At 40.9% G+C, this 17169-nt stretch overlaps 2 protein-coding genes across 4 annotated transcripts; both read right to left on the reverse strand.

Moving 5' to 3' along the window:
• Positions 1-3937: 3937 nt before the first annotated feature.
• LOC138802134 (gamma-crystallin-3-like) lies at positions 3938-5911 on the reverse strand. 2 transcript variants are annotated; one of them, XM_069985292.1, is made up of 3 exons: positions 5903-5911; positions 4576-4818; positions 3938-4213 (listed from the first exon to the last, which is right to left on the reverse strand). In XM_069985292.1, exons 1-3 carry the CDS (start codon positions 5909-5911, stop codon positions 3938-3940), a joined length of 528 nt encoding a protein of 175 aa, XP_069841393.1. The 2 variants fall into 2 exon arrangements, with proteins under 2 accessions (XP_069841393.1, XP_069841394.1); XM_069985293.1 differs by having other exon boundaries at positions 3938-4206; positions 4572-4818.
• A 9804-nt stretch (positions 5912-15715) lies between these two features.
• LOC138802135 (gamma-crystallin-3-like) lies at positions 15716-16762 on the reverse strand. 2 transcript variants are annotated; one of them, XM_069985294.1, is made up of 3 exons: positions 16754-16762; positions 16331-16573; positions 15716-15991 (listed from the first exon to the last, which is right to left on the reverse strand). In XM_069985294.1, exons 1-3 carry the CDS (start codon positions 16760-16762, stop codon positions 15716-15718), a joined length of 528 nt encoding a protein of 175 aa, XP_069841395.1. The 2 variants fall into 2 exon arrangements, with proteins under 2 accessions (XP_069841395.1, XP_069841396.1); XM_069985295.1 differs by having other exon boundaries at positions 15716-15984; positions 16327-16573.
• Positions 16763-17169: the final 407 nt, after the last annotated feature.

The following is a 17169-nucleotide window of genomic DNA, read 5'->3' on the forward strand; positions in this document are numbered from 1 at the left end:
TAAAAGACAAGGGGGGGGGGGGGGAAAGGCTCCGGTGGCGACAAGCCTTCTTTACCATGAGAACTATGAATCTATGGAACAGTGTACAGCAGGATCTGGTTACAGCAAAAACAGTGGACAGCTTGTAAACAAGCTTAGACGAGTGAACCAAATAACATAAATTCATATGTATAGAACCTACCCATCATCTATCCCCCTTCAATTATCCCCTCCTCATTGAACTTTGTTGACATGTGTCTTTTTTCAACCGTATTAACTATGTAACTATGTTTTGGATATATAGCCTCAATACCTCAATACACTACAACCGAATGTCCTCAATGAAGTCACAGGAATGTTTCTGGAAGAAATTTTGAATGATTGCGAGTATGATTGCATTCGATGCAATCTAACCTCAATACGTATTGCTGAAAATCTTGTTCTGCTGCAGTCAGGCAGGGGTTAACTGCAGCTAAATAATTAAAACAACAAACAGTTAACTCACCTGGGCCCGTTCCCGGCCTCCGCGTGTCTTCTTCTCCGCTCCTGTGACGTACACTGACTGCGCCGGGAATGCCCGAAGCTCTCCCGAGCGGCCAAGCGGCTAATCGGAGACGCTCGGCTGCTCGGGAGAGCTTTGGAAGAATGACAGAGGCTTCGGGAGGCTTCTGAAGTACCTGTCATTCTTCCGAAGCTCTCCCGAGCAGCCGAGTGTCTCCAATTAGACGATCGGCCGCTAGGGAGAGGTTCGGGCATCCTCGGCGCCGTCAGTGTTTCTCACACTGGCTGCATCCGGAACGGAAGTGGAGAAGAAGGCGCGCGGTGGCCCGGAATGGACCCAGGTGAGTTAACTGTTTGATTTTTTTAAATGGTCGCCCCATACGGTGGGGGTGCAGCCATTTTTGAGCCCCACCCACCATATGGGGCAACCATACCCGGCGTATAAGATGACCTCCGACTTCTGACAAGATTTTTCAGGGTTAAAAAGTCATCTTTTATGCCCGAAAATACGGTATATGAAGAAATATATGTTCCATCATTATGGCATTTCAACTATAACATCTAAGGATAGGATTAATCTTTACACTTGCTCCTTTTTTTCATATTAGCTTCTATGTATGGATTTTTCTATTTATATGTTTTATTTATTTTTAAAAATTACAAAAACAATAGAAAAAGTTTAAACATATAGTTTCCCTTCATATATATATATATATATATATATATATATATATATATGTGACTTAATGTTACCAAATGTTTTACTTGGCACAAACAATGTTTTATTTAAGCATGCCCAATCAGGGACTTGTAGTAGCAGTTTTCCAGGCATTTTTAGAATTTATGAATGAAGTGTATCTATATAAAGATTCCTGATATTACTGTTTGTGTAATAATAATGTGTTGTCCAATAATAAGTTTGTTCTTTGTACTACGACTCACATCATCCTTAAAACGTGAGTACTACACTCCAGCCATATTAGCGCCTGTAATCCAGAACATTTAACACCAGTGGACCGCCGCTCATTTACCTGCTCTGCAATGTTCTTCTCCGGTGATCCGGTGACTCGGAAGGGCTGCGGACGGCTAAGCTTATCTTACCCGATATGCTTGGCAGTGTCATGCTGTGAGCATGACCTTATCAGGTGAGCGGCTCTTACACCTCCCCATTGTGTGCTCTTTTATCATCTGCTGTTTACACTATGCTGTTCTTCTATCTTGTTTTAGTACCAAGATTAATAAAAAAATTACTGGTATGACTGGTATTATACAGTCCAACTGTGAGGCAAATGTAGTGACGATCTTCAAAAAGGGCTGTAGGACTTCCCCAGGCAACTATAGACTGCTAAGCTTAAAGCGACTCTGTACCCACAATCTGACCCCTCCCCCCCCCAAACCACTTGTACCTTCAGATAGCTGCTTTTCTTCCACGATCTGTCCTGGCGTCTGTTCGGCAGGTGATGCAGTTATTGCCCTAAAAAACAACTTTTAAACTGGCAGCCCCGTGCCCAACGGATGGGGCTTAGATTGTGTATGCATTAGGCAGGCATACCCTCTCTCCCTCTCCTCCCTGCCCTCCTCTTCATTAGGAATGTTCCAGGCAGATTGTCTCCTATTCCTCAGCTGTGTGAATACTGGACATGGGCTGGATTAAGGCACCTGTGCAATGTTCAGTCAGGAGAAAATTTTCCAGTGGCATTCCTAATGATAAAGAGGGTGGGGAGGAGGGACAGAGGGGTGGTGCAAAGTTAGGGCACAGATACTCTAAGCTCAGGCCGTTGGGCACGGGGCTACAAGTTTAAAAGTTGTTTTTAAGGACAATAACTGCATCACCTGCTGAACGGACCCCAGGACAGACCTTGGATTAAAAGCAGCTATCTGAAGGTACAAGTGGTTTTGGGGGTCAGATTGTGGGTACAGAGTCGCTTTAACGTCCATTGTGGGGAAACTAGGAGGAGTTGTCAAACCAACCTAATATGTTTTTATGAAGAGATGAGTAGAAGCATGGATAGGGGAGCGGCTATGGATATAATGTACCTGGATTTTGTAAAAGCTTTTGGCACAATCCCTCATGGGCGTCTAATGGTCTAGGGCTTATGGGTTTTGAAAATTTAGTTTGTAACTGGATTGAAAACTGACTTAATGATCGTACCCAGAAAGTGGTGGTCAATGATTTCTACTCTGTATGGTCCCCAGTTATAAGTGGTGTACCCACAGGTTCAATACTGGGCCCCCTTCTGTTCCGCACAATCTATGGAAGATATGCACACTGATTGTTTGGGCATCCACTTAGCAAATGAAGTTCAATGTGGATAAATGTAAAGTAATGCAGCAACAATATGCTGTATAAGACAACATCTTGGCACTGTACTCAATGTTTCTAAGGTAACCCATGGTAGTATTATTTTGACACTACTGATGTATTACTTATTTATTAGCACAGTATTTTAATATTTTGAGCACTGAATTATTCAAGCACTAATTATTATTCAAGGTCTAATTTTTTGGTAGGAGCTGAGATCTACATACAGTATAAGTGTTCTGTTTAAACAGGAACACAATGGACCTCACAAGTCTTTAGTACAGAATCAGAATGAAACACAGGTGCACATTGCTCTTCTCATATGAATCCTTTCTATATTGCTACACGTTTCAACACCATTCCAGCAACTCTTTCAGGCCTGTTAACTGTTAGATTTGAGTATTGATTATGTATTATTGTGTGTCAACTGTATTTTATGTATTCTTATAATTTGAATTAGGGATGTGATAGCAAATTGAAAAGAGCATTCCATTAAGTGACTTGTATGTAACCAACATCACACTCTAAATAGGCAAAAATAGACATTTTAAAAGTTTTTTTTAGTTATTATTATTTTAACTAGTGATAAAATAAGCATACAATTCCTTAAGATTGAATACTGCTATAAGTATATATTAAAGGGGACCTAAAAGAAGAGACTTAGCAGAACTCAGATTCAGGCTGGGTTCACATTACATTATATTTCAGTCAGTATTGTGGTCCTCATATTGGATTAAAAACACAGAAAGGATTTGTTCACAAAATGTTGAAATTGAGTGGATGGCCGCCATATAACAGTAAATAACTGCCATTATTTCAATACAACAGCCGTTGTTTTAAAATAACAGCAAATATTTGCCATTAAATGGCAGCCATCCACTCAATTTCAACATTGTGTGAACAAATCCTTTCTGTGTTTTTAATCCACTCCTGGTTTTGGTTACAATATGAGGCCCACAATACTGACTGAAATATTCGTAGGGTGAACCCAGCCTCAAAATGTACTTTTTAGTTTCTTTTTGTAGACCTCCATTAATGTTTCTGTTATTTCAGTAAAACTGATGAATAAGACTAAGGTAGCCAATGCTGAGGTTTGTACAAATTATTTCCCTGAAGATTTTAATGTATTTATTCAACAAATAAAAAAAATTTAAGTTAGTAGAAATTATTGACCCGTCTGAAGGAGCCAATTCTAGGGTTAGAAGCTCCCCAATCACTGTATCTCCTGTATTCTCCAGGTCTCAGGTAATACTGACGTCCCCTGTAGTTGGGTTCTTCATAGAATATCCAGTGTCCATCTTGCACTTGACAAGAGTGAATGTCATTGAAACGGAATCTCTCATACACATGAGGACAATCATCATTGAACTCCATCATCTGACCTCTGAAATCTTCTTTGTCATAGACCCTGACTCTGAATGAGCCTTGGTGCTGGTAAACGAAAAAAGTATATTTCACAGAACAATTACTCTTTGACTTAGTACAACACTGTATAATTTATATATATATATATGATTAGTGGAATACTGTAGAGAGGTTCATTATGTTGTATATTAACTCATTCTTCATTATAGTGCCAAGCTTCACCATTTAGTTCAGAAGGCCCTGAAGTTTTTCACCTAATCCTTGGGCCAATTCTTTACTCCTTTAGTAACAAAGTCATTCCTATGGAGAAGTGACACCCCCTCCCCTTTCCTCATGCAGGCCCATATTTAATAAATAAAAAATAAAATATCATTTAAAAAGATATCTAAGTCTAACAATGATTTACAAAAAAATGTTTATGAACTGACCTGAGGAATCATGCGACAAGACCTAATGGAGTCATTATAACCCATCCATTGCTGGAAATCAGGGTACTCTCCTCTATGGAGATAGTACTGGTGTCCTCTGTAGTTGGGATGTTCATACAGGATCCAGTCTCCACTTTCTACACGGATGGAGTTGCAGCGTCTAAAGTATGAGGACAAGTCTGGGCATTCAGAGTGACAATCATAAGAGCGACCCAGGAAGTTCCTGTCCTCGTAGAAAGTAATCTGTAAAATAGAAAAGTAAACATAAGCATGCTGCAAGGGTATGTGCACATTGCAGAATATGCAAGGAAACTTATAGCGGATAGCGTATTCTAGTGGATTCTTAAAGTTCTGTCCATCCCATAGACTCAATGATATTTGCTGGCGATTACCGCCATCCACCCAAAGAATTGACATGTCAATTCTTCGGGCAGACCATTGAGTCTATGGGACGGGCGGAACTTCAAGGAGAGACTGCGTGGCGGAATCCGCTTGAAATCTCTGCGTGTATTCTGCAAGGTGAATATACCCTAAGGGTGCGTTCACACTTACAGGATACGCAGTGGATCCGCTGCGGATCCGCAGCAGAATACCCGCTGCGGATTCGGTACCTGTGAACGTACCCTCATAGTAAATATGTAGCCTTCCATAAATGAACATGCTACATTTTTTAATATACTATTGATCAAAAACATGAAATTATCCTAAGCAAATCTGTCACCCCCTGACTACCAACTGTGCTAGTCGCACTGCTTGATAGATAGATATCAATAACAGTGTTCAGGACATGCCTTTGCTACTTGTGTCTGTTATTTTAAAAATAACACCTTTTTTTCAGACTGTAAATAGTGTCAAGGATGCGAGGCCTATAGTTCCCTGGGCCCTAGCACTACTACACATCACTGTGCGTACACAGCACAAGCAGACATAGTCGAGTTATTACCCAAGGAAATATAGGCTTCCTTGACACTATTCACAGACTGAATAAAGGGGTTTTTCTTGTTAAAAAAAAAAAAAAAACACACACACACAGACTAACAACTACAGTACATTCTGAATGTTATTACTAATATCTATCTAGTGTTGCCACCAGCTTGGTAGGCATACAGGGGTGATAGATGTCATCGGACAGTAACACTTTATTCTATAATAATGGATTTCTCTAGTGTTTAACACATGTTTAGAGGTAATACCTATTACTAAGTATAATGTATAAAATATCCATATACTAATATAAAATGTATGTTTTTTTGTAAGTAACAAAATTTGGTAAATTCAAGCAAACATCACTAAATATACTACTGTAAGCACCATCATGTCCTCTTACCTTGCCCATGCTGCTTTATTTACAGTGCTTGCTTGACCGCACAGTGTCAACTGTTAACTGACTGGATGGAGAAGAGCCTTATATATGCCATGAGGTACATAAAGAATTTTGTGCTAACTAATCAGAATGAATAGTATTTTTACCTACACTAAAGGTTGTTCAGTGTTTGCAGTGACTATTGTGTTTTTTTCCTTTCACTAGAATTCAAAAGCTTAATGCAGCTGCTACACAGAACGCTTACACTAAGAACATTTCTCGCCAAGTCTAGTACATGGCCACATTGTGTAGCATGTTATATATGTTGTATAATTTTTTTGTATTTTAGTAACTGTAACATTAGCCCCATAAGGACCTAGGCATTTTATTTGCATTGCATTTTTTTTCCTTCATGCCTTCTAAGAGCCGTAGTACTTTAGTTTTTCTTTTGATAGAGCTTAAACAGGGCATGTTTTTTTGCCCAATCATTTGTACTTTATAATGACATACTCCTTTTTTTACCATTACATAGGCTATGTTCACACAACATCTTCTCAGCTCTGTTTAAAATGGCGTCCGTTATTTTGAGGCTAAAATAACAGACGTCATTTAGCTGTCTAGCCTCGCCTTAATGCAATGACGGCTGTACATTATTCTAGTTTGGGTTACTAATTGCCCTTTGGATGTGGCTTAATTGAAAAGTCCTTTGAATTTAATAGTAAAAAGAGAAAGAAAGATGACAAATGAAAAACTGTGTGAACAAGTAATAAAAACGTCAACTGTTTGCAAAAGACGTCCGAAAATAATTGCCATGATCATTATTTTGACGTCTGCAGTGATAACGTCCGTTATTCAGTACATTGTGTGCATAGGACGTCCGTCTTTCCATTGACTGCAATACATTGCATTGCAGTCAGTTAAATCGTGGTAAAAACGGACATTATTTTAAATTGCAAAAGCAGATGCCTTTTTCTCTATTTTTGACGGTGTGTGAACATAGCCATAGGTTTTTTCACTGTTTACCATATGGTAAAACTGACATGTTATCCATATATTCTATAGGTTCCTATGAGCACAACTATACATAGTTGTTGTTTTTTTTTTTGTTTTTTTTCATCTTTTACAACTTTTAAAAAAACATGGGGCAATTTATCAAGATGCATACAAGGAACACAGAGGAAAAAGTTGCAAAATGTTTTGTGACTTCTTCTCATTTTGCACCTCTTACTCCAGGGAATTAAGTCTGGGGCCACAGATGTGCATGAAGGAGATTGGGCCTCAACTCACACCACATTTTACACTACATGCAGGCGTGAATTGTAGCTTCAAGATATCAGTGACAATGCATGGCAGCTTAGAAGTGCCAGGATTTTTGTAGACTTGTGCACCTCTACATATCTCCACTGTGCCCAAGTACTGGCAAATTACTTGAGACCGATGCTTATCATGATGGCTTTCTCCACACAAACCATGAACATTTTTACATTGTCTTTTTCTGTTTACCTCTTCAAGGTCATTAATAAACATATTAAAAAGAAGTGGACCCAATACTGACCCTTGCGGTACCCCACTAATAACTGTTACCCAACCATTTGTGCCATGTTCCATCAATGACCACCCTGATCAGATTAATCTTGCAGGACCGTTCCTTTATAAATCCATGCGGGTGCTATGTAAATAAATCATTTTCGTTAAGATATTCCAGTATAGCATCTTTAACAAAACCCTCAAATAATTTACCCAGAATAGATGTTAGACTTACATGCCTATACTTTCTAGGATCACTCTTTGACCCCTTCTTGAATACATTTAGTTCAGTAGCTCAGAGTGAATTAGACTCTCCTGGTTTGTTCTCCTAGCACTTAGCTTATTAGCTCAGAGTGAACTAGCTCAGTAGTTCACAGGTCATATGATGAGTAGAGATTAGCGAACCTCGAGCATGCTCGAGTCTATCTGAACCCGAGTATTCGGCATAGCGAGGGCTGCTGAACTTGGATAAAGTCCTAAGGCTATGTGGAAAGCATATCCATGTATTAACCCCTTAACGACATCGGGCGTAAATGTACGCCCCCGCTGCCTGGGCTTTAACGCAAACGGACGTACATTTACGCCCGATGTTTCCCCGATCGCTGTGCGTACGCATGTAATGTATAGCAGGCCATCCCTGCTTGTCGGCACGGGGGGTGATCAACCCCCCCCCCAACCCCACCCCCACCCCCCCCACCCCCCCGCTGACGATCGTTGCTTTAGGCTGATCAATACAGATCAGCATATAGCAGCTAAATTCAGCTTTCCGGGTCATTGGTGACCCGGAAAGCAATGGCGATTGGTGCTTTCTCTGACAGCACCAATCGCCATTAGTGTCCCCAAGAAAGATGGTGCCGATGCCAACCCCACGATCGCCGTGATAGGCGGGCCAGTACCGGCCGGCCCATAACGGCGATCAAACAGTTAAAAAAGTGTCCCCTGGGTTCTGCACCCCTCAGCTAGGTAGCTGAGGGGTGCAGAACAGGTGTGTATTGTGTCGGTGCACTATACTCACCTGATCCCAGCGTCCGGAGCGACGATCGGTGGTCCACGGCGTCCTCGTGTATTTTGCCGCTGAGTTCCGGGTTCCGTCGGGTCTTCGGAAATCCTCGGTAATTTTTGGCTTTTTGGCTCTTCTCGCGGCTTCGGCAATCTTCGGCAGCTCCATTCTACTGCCCCCTAGCGGCTGATCAGTGAATATTATTCACTGATCAGTTGCTTTGAGTTAAAAAGATTTTTTTTTTTCAAAAAAATTTTTTTCTCTTTTTATGCGCCCTAACGCCGCTGACTGCTGGTCAGCATCGAATGTAACTGCGTCTCCTATCAGCAACTCCTCCTTTTTGGCGTAGAGGCATTTTCTCCCCTATATCCTACCGCCACTGTCTTCTGATAAGTGCCGCACATAAATGCGGCATTTATCAGCAGCTCCTTTCTTGGCGTAGGTATATTTTTTTCTTACTGTCAAAAAAAATGTAAAAAACACAAAATTACACCACACTACATGAGGATGAATGGGGGATCCTTTTTCCTCCATTCATCCTCATCATCCAGTGACATGTCTAGGGTTAGCGTAGCGTACGCTGCCCACCAGACACGTCTTTTCCGCCAGTACCTTCTCAATAAGAGATGACGGTATGGCGTGAAATTCTACAAACTCTGTGAGAGTACCTCAGGTTACGCTTACAGATTTAGGGTTCATTCTTTGGACGGAGGGCGGAATCCGCCCACGCATAGAATGGAGTGTGACATGAGCGGAGACATGAGCAGAGACGCGCACCCGCATCAGTCTGCCAGCGGGTGCCAGCTGCGGAATGCACAAAGGGTTATCCTTCGCCATTTTGCAGTGTGCACTTACCCTTAGAGTGTATGAAGGAAGGGACACCCGAATCCAGCCAGCAGAATGCCCCCCATCCTCGGAGTTAGTGGGAAGATCGTTCTGGAACTGATCTTCCCACTGCTGGATAAAGGTTACCACCTGTACGGGAATAACTTTTATACCAGCACCCCCTCTTCCGGTCCCTCGCTGCCTGAGCTACTGTAGCTTGCGGCACAATCCGAAAATATCAGAAGCAGTAATAAAGCCCTAATATTTAGCAGCTATGGAGCAGACCCAGTGCTTCTGGATATAAAGGACCCCGTATCGCACCAGGGCAACATTTTCCAGGTGATGTCCCCCCACACTGGAAAACAGGAGACCCCAGAAGAAGTGCAGAGTGTGGCGTAACAGGGGGATCAGGAGGGACACCATTTTCCAGTGTGACACCTGTACTGATCACCCCGACCTCTTCATAAAGAATTGCACACCTCGTTGGAGTTCTACATTTTCTAAATTCTGCCCCTTATTCCTATTTCAGGGGTCACATTGATCCAGGGATTATTCTGATTGCCATTATGGAATCAGGAAGGAATTTTTTCCCAGTGATGAGGCCACTGTCGTCCATCTCACGAGGGGTTTTTGCCTTCCTCTGGATCAACACAGGTTGAATTTGCAGACTCTTGTCATTTTCAACCTTATAAACTAATAATTGGCCTAATACGCCCAAATAAACTAAAATTGTCCCTTTTCTCCAGCTAAACAGGTATGGCCGCCATTCCCATTAGAGGATGCCATGATGCAATTACAAAGCCTCTGTGCGGCCAGGAAAGTAGAAACCCCCAACAATTGACCTCATTCTGGAAACTACACCCCATATAGAATCTAACAAGGGGGGACGCCGGGATATGGACCCCTGGTGACGCGCACATTTGTGCCGTGAAAATGTAAAAAAAATGGTATATTTTATTTTCACGACACATGTTCTACATATGTATCCGTCACCAGTGGGGTCCATATGTTCACTGCACCCCTTGTTAGATTCCGTATGGGGTGTACTTTCACACTACGGGGTATGGGGTCACTTGTGGGGGGTTACCACGGTCCTGGAAGCACAGGAGCTTTGTAATTGCGACATGGCCTCCATCCTCCATTCCAGAATGAAATGGCGCTCTGTCCTTTGGTGGCTTGCCCTGTACCCATATGGCACATTATGTCCACATGTGGGGTATTTTAGTACTTAAGGGAATTTACCCTACACGTTTTGCATTCATTTTCTTTTTTAACTCCTTGTTGAAATGGAAAAAATCAAGGCTAGACCAACATTTAGTTTAAAAAATGTTTAATTTTTACACTAAATCATTGATCTTGTCTTGATTAAAAGAGGATTAAAAGATTAAAAAAAAACACAAAATGTGTAGAGCAATTTCCCCTGAGTACGAAAATACCCCACATGTGGACATAAAGCGCCATGCGGATGCAGGGTAAGCCTCCAAAGGGAAGGAGCGCCATTTGGTTTTTGAAGGCTGGAATGGATTTCGAGGACCTTTTTGCATTTAAAAGGCCTCTGTGTTGCCAAGACAGGGGAAGCCCCCCACAAGTGACCCCATAATGGAAACTACAGCCCTCAGGGAATGTAACAAGGGATGCAGTGAGCATATGGACCCCACTGGTGACTGTCACAAATGTGAAACAATGTGGCGTAAGAATGAAATATTCAATTTTTTACATTATAATGTTGGTTTAGCCTTAAATTTTTCATTTTCACAAGGGGTTAAAAGAGAAAATAAAAAACACAAAATGTGTAGAGCAATATCCCCCGAGTCCGATAATACCCCACATGTGGACATAAAGCGCCATGTGGGCGCAGGGCAAGCTCCCAAAGGGAAGGAGCGCCACTTGGATTTTGGAGGCTAGATTTGGCCAGAATGGATGATAAACGCCATGTCGCATTTACAGAGCCGTCGTGCTACCAAGACAGTAGAAACCCCCTCAAGTGACCCCATTCTGGAAACTTCACCCCTCAGGGAATCTAACAAGGGGTACAGTGAGGATATGGACCCCTTGATGATGGGCACATTTGTACCATGAAAGTGATAAAATTAAAATTTTCCCTTTCAGGTCACATTGTACCACATTTGTGCCCGTCACCAGTGGGGTCCATATCCTCATTGCACCCCTTGTTAGATTCCTTGAGGGGTGTTGTTTCCAGAATGGGGTCACTTGTGGGGGGTTTCCAGTGTTTTGGCAACACAAGGGCTCTGTAAATGTGACATGGCCCTTGAAATCCATTTCAGTAAAATCCAGCTTCCAAAAGCAAATTGGCGCTCCTTCCCTTTGGAGGCTCGCCCTGCGCCCACTTGGTACTTTATGTCCATATGTGGAGTATTTCCGTATTCAGGAAAAACTGCGCTACACGTTTAATGAAAAATTGAAGGCTAGAACGTTTTTAGTGTAAAAAAAGTGAATTTTTCCTTTTTTACACCACATTGTTCTGAAATTCTGTGATGCACCTGTTGCGCCCAAATGCTCACCGCACCCCTTCTTACATTCCTTAAGGGGTGTAGTTTTCTAAATGGTGTCCCTTTAGGGGTATTCTTTATGTTTTGGCATCCCAGAGTCTCTGCCAACCTGAAGTGGTACAGTCAAAAAAGACCAAATACTGTATAACAGAGGCGTTGAAATTCACTAGGCGCTCCTTTACATCTGAGGATTGTGGTTGCGTCAACGCATTAGGGCCACATATGGGGTGTTTCTATAAATTCCAGAAACAGGGCAATCAATATTAGGGTGCATTTCTCTGGTAATAGGTTTATAATTAAAAAATATTGGATTACACTAAAATCTCTGAACAGAAAATTAAAATTTTCAAATTTCTTACACACTTAGCTTTTATTTCTGTGACTCCCCTAAAGGGTTAAAAAACTTTTTGAATGTGCTTTTGCGGAGTTTGGGGGGGTGCAGTTTCTGAAATGGGGTGCTTTGTGGGGCTTTCTAACATACAGTCCCCTCAAATACACTTTTGGGCTGGGTTCACACTACGTATATTTCAGTCAGTATTGTGGTCCTCATATTGCAACCAAAACCAGGAGTGGATTAAAAACACAGAAAGGATCTGTTCACACAATGTTGAAATTGAGTGGATGGTCGCCATATAACAGTAAATAACTGCCATTATTTCAATATAACAGCCGTTGTTTTAAAATAACAGCAAATATTAGCCATTAAATGGCGGCCATCCACTCAATTTCAACATTGTGTGAACAGATCCTTTCTGTGTTTTTAATCCACTCCTGGTTTTGGTTGCAATATGAGGACCACAATACTGACTGAAAGATATGTAGTGTGAAACCAGCCTAAACCTGAACAGGTCCCTAAAAATATCTGATTTTGAAATTTTACTGAAAATTTGGAAAATTGCTGCTAATGTTTTAAAATAAAAAAAAAAAATATTTTAAAATAAAAAAATTAAAGATAGTTTAATAAATGCTGCCAACATTAAAGAGAACCAATCACCTAAAATTTACTATCCCTATTATCAAAGATTCTCTCTCCCTAAGTCTATCTATGAAGATACAGACTGCCTTTGCAGTCTGTATCTTATTCTTTACCTAATTCCTCTTCCTCTGTGCAGTAATGCTGGGCGCCGCCATCTTGATGACGTCACGCTGGAACGCACCGCTGGAACGCACGTGACGTCATCAAGATGGCGGCGGCCGGCATTAATGCACCGGAACAAAGGAGCAGGTAAAGTATAAGATACAGACTGCAAAGGCAGTCTGTATCTTTATTAAGTCTATTTATGAAGATACAGACTACATTTGCAGTCTGTATCTTATACTTTACCTGCTCCTTTGTTCCGGTGCAGTAATGCCGGCCGCCGCCATCTTGATGACGTCACGTGCGTTCCAGCGGTGCGTTCCAGCGTGACGTCATCAAGATGGCGGCGCCCGACATTACTGCACCGGAACAAAGGAGCAGGTAAAGTATAAGATACAGACTGCAAATGCAGTCTGTATCTTCATAAATAGACTTCAGAAAGATACAGACTGCCTTTACAGTCTGTATCTTATACTTTACCTGATCCTCTGGTCCGCTACAGCAAGGCCGGCGCCGCCATCTTGATTTTGCTACTTGCGTTCCACCGCTGGAACGCAAAGTGACGTATTCAAGATGGCGGCGCGCGGCCTTCCTGCACCGAACAAGAGGATCAGGTAAAGTATAAGATACAGACTGCAAAGGCAGTCTGTATCTTAATAAATAGACAGAATGAAGATACAGACTGCCTTTGCAGTCTGTATCTTATACTTTACCTGATCCTCTGGTCCGCTACAGCAAGACCGGCGCCGCCATCTTGATTTAGTCTTTTGCGTTCCAGCGGTGGAACGCAAGTGACGTCATCAAGATGGCGGCGCCCGGCCTTGCCGCTTTGCATGACGGGAGCTTCCTGTCTCGAGCCGGCTCTTTTGAAAAGAGCCGGCGCGAGATAGGAAAGTAAAAAGTAAATATTTTAAAAACAAAGCAAAAAAAGTAATAAATTATATTTACAAATATTAATAAAATAAGTAAATACATCTAATTAGGGGAAAAAAAATTTTTTATTTTCATTGATGATTGGTTCTCTTTAAGTAGACATGTTGCTTATGCTATTTAATATCTAATTTATGTTGCATAACCATTTTCTGTATAAGCAGAAAAGTTCCAAAGTTGGAAAAATGCATTTTTTCACGTTATGTTGGTTTTTTCATAAAGATTTCGACTCCAATTTACCAGAAATGTAAAGTACCATATGTCACGAGAAAACAATCTCAGAATCAGCCGGATAGGTAAAAGCATTCTGAAGTTATTACTGAATAAAGTGACACAGGTCAAATTCATAAAATTTGTCTCTGTCCTTAAGGCCATTTCAGGCTCTGTCCTTAAGGTGTTAATGTTTTCCAAACAGCTTAAGAGCTTTATCCAACTTCAGCAGCCCCCGCTATGCCGAATGCTCGGGTTCGGATAGATTTGAGCATGCTCGAGGTTCGCTAATCTCTAATGGTGAGCCATCACTCATGAGGTCACATGATTAAGTCAGCTAATGAATATAGATGCTATTCTCATGATGCTAGCGTGCTCCTAGGGCCTGTCGCCCCCAATAGTAATTGGTTCAGAAAAAGCGCCGGGGAACGTTGGAGGGGAAATTAATTATTACTGCGTTTTCGGTCTAATGCGCGATTAAAAACTAGTATTTCAAATAGTGTGGCATTTGATCGGATACCTACTTGATCAAGTACTACTCGCTCATCTCATCAGTAGTAAACAGTCTGTGTCACACACTGGAGAGACAAACTAAATACAACTGCTAAAAGAGAAATCAGGAAACAGGTTGAGGTCAAACTCTGAAATATAGCCACATACAAAAGTTCACTTTTACTGGAACACAAATGGAAACTCTGTTTAGGCAATTTGGAGCAGGTCTGGCTGTCTGATATAGCAGGAAATGGAATAGCATCTGCAAAGATGTGTTGGAAGTCAGGAAAAGTGGTAGATATTCATGTAGAGCTGAACATCATCATCATCTGTGCTGAAGTCATTCCTTGCTAGAAGAGCACTAGTGCTATTATTTTTATATACTCTATTTACTTAGATATAAGTACACTTAGGGTACAAACACACACAGCGTATATGCAGCAGATTTGGTGGTGCAGATTTGATACTGTGTTCAGTTATTTAGATCTAATCTGCTGCGTATCTGCTGCGTATCGCAGCAGTAAATACGCTGCACATATGCCGTGTGTGTTTGTACCCTTAAGCAGTTTGCGGACAATACTGTGGAGATCTTAAGTAGGGGGTAGCAGGGGGTAGCAAGAAGAAGTAGGGGGTAGCAAGAAGAAACTCCAACTTGGATTTATTGTGGCATATAAAAGTTCTGGGAGACACAAAACGTAGCCACACTGTGCAAAACAGAAGACCTGCCCGGCTGGGCTCTGACAATACTCTATATAATTTTGCTACACGTTTCAAGACCATTCCAGCAACTCCCTCAGGTCTGTGAACTGTTAGATTTGAGTATTGTATATGTATCATTTGTGACAACTGTACTTTATGAAATCATATAATTTGAATTAGGGATGTGATAGCAAATTGAAAGGAGCATCCCATGAAGTGACTTGATATTGTTTGTAACCAACATCACACTGTGACTAAATAAGCAAAAATAGACATTTAAAAAGTTATTTTATTGTTTCAACTAGTGATAAAATAAGCATACATCAATTGCTAAAGATTGAATACTGCTATAAGTATACATTATAGGAGACCTAAAAGAAGAATTCTCAAATTTAAAATGTATTGTAGATTTGCCTTTTTAGTTTCTCTTTGTAAACCTCCATTAATGTTTCTGTTATTTCAATAGAAATAATGAATAAGACTAAAGAAACCAATGCTGAGGCTTCTACAATTTATTTCCCTGAAGATTTTAATGTATTTATTTACTGAATAACATATTTCTTATGTTAGTAGAAATGATTGACCCGTCTGAAGGAGCCAATTCGTGGATTAGAAGCTCCCCAGTCACTGTATTTTCTGTACTCTCCAGGTCTCAGGTAATACTGACGTCCCCTGTAGTTGGGTTCTTCATAGAATATCCAGTGTCCATCTTGCACTTGACAAGAGTGAATGTCATTAAGACGGAATCTCTCGTACACATGAGGACAATCGTCACTGAAATCCATCATCTGACCTCTGAAATCTTCTTTGTCGTAGACCCTGATTCTGAATGAGCCTTGGTGCTGGTAAACACAAAGTATATTGCAAAGAACAATTACTCTTAGTTTAACATAACATACTTTTCTATATAACTATTTCAGTGGCATATTGTAGAGAGAGGCATTATATATTAACTCAGGCTTTGTTATAGTGCCAAGTTTTAAGAATTAGTTCAGGAGGCCCTGATGCTTTTCATCTAACCCTTGGACCAATTCTTTACTCCTTTAGTAACAAAGTAATTCCTTTGGAGAAATGGACCCCCCCCCCCCCCCATCCCTTTCCTCATACAGGTCCATATTTAGAATTATGAAATAGAAATCACAAGTCTAACAATTATTTAATAAAAATATTTATGAACTGACCTGAGGAATCATGCGACAAGACCTAATGGAGTCATTATAACCCATCCATTGCTGGAAGTCTGGATATTCTCCTCTATGGAGATAGTACTGGTGTCCCCTGAAGTTAGGATGTTCATACATGATCCAGTCTCCACTATCTACACGGATAGAGTTGCAGCGTCTAAAGTATGAGGACAAGTCTGGGCATTCAGAGTGACACTCATAAGAGCGACCCTGGAAGTTTCTGTCCTCGTAGAAAGTAATCTGTAAAACAATAAGTAAAACAAAAGTAAACATAAGCATACAATAATAGTAAGTATATAGCCCCACATAAATAAATATGCTACACATTTTAAATATACTAATGATCAAAAACATGACACTATCCTAAAGCAAATTTGTCACCCCCTGACCACCAACTGTGCCATCATCATGTCCTCTTACCTTGCCCATGCTGCTTTATGTACAGTGCTTGCTTGACCACACAGTCTCAACTGTTAACTGACTGGATGGAGAAGAGCCTTATATATCCCATGAGGTACATACAGAATTTTGTGCTAACTAATCAGAATGAATAGTATTTTTACCTACGCTAAAGGTTGTTCAGTGTTTGTAGTGACTATTGTGTTTTTTTTCCTTTCACACAAATTCCAAAGCTTAATGCAGCCGCTACACAGAGCGCTTACACTAAGAACATTTCTCGTCAAGTCTAGTACATGGCCACATTGTGTGACATGTTATATATGTTGAATAATTTTTTGTATATAAGTAACTGTAACATTAGCCTCATAAGGACCTAGGCATTTAATTTGCATTGCATTTTTTTTCTTTACACCTTCTAAGAGTCATAGCATTTTATT

This window comes from Dendropsophus ebraccatus, chromosome 9, assembly GCF_027789765.1.
Source record: "Dendropsophus ebraccatus isolate aDenEbr1 chromosome 9, aDenEbr1.pat, whole genome shotgun sequence".
Classification (NCBI taxonomy): Eukaryota; Metazoa; Chordata; class Amphibia; order Anura; family Hylidae; genus Dendropsophus; species Dendropsophus ebraccatus.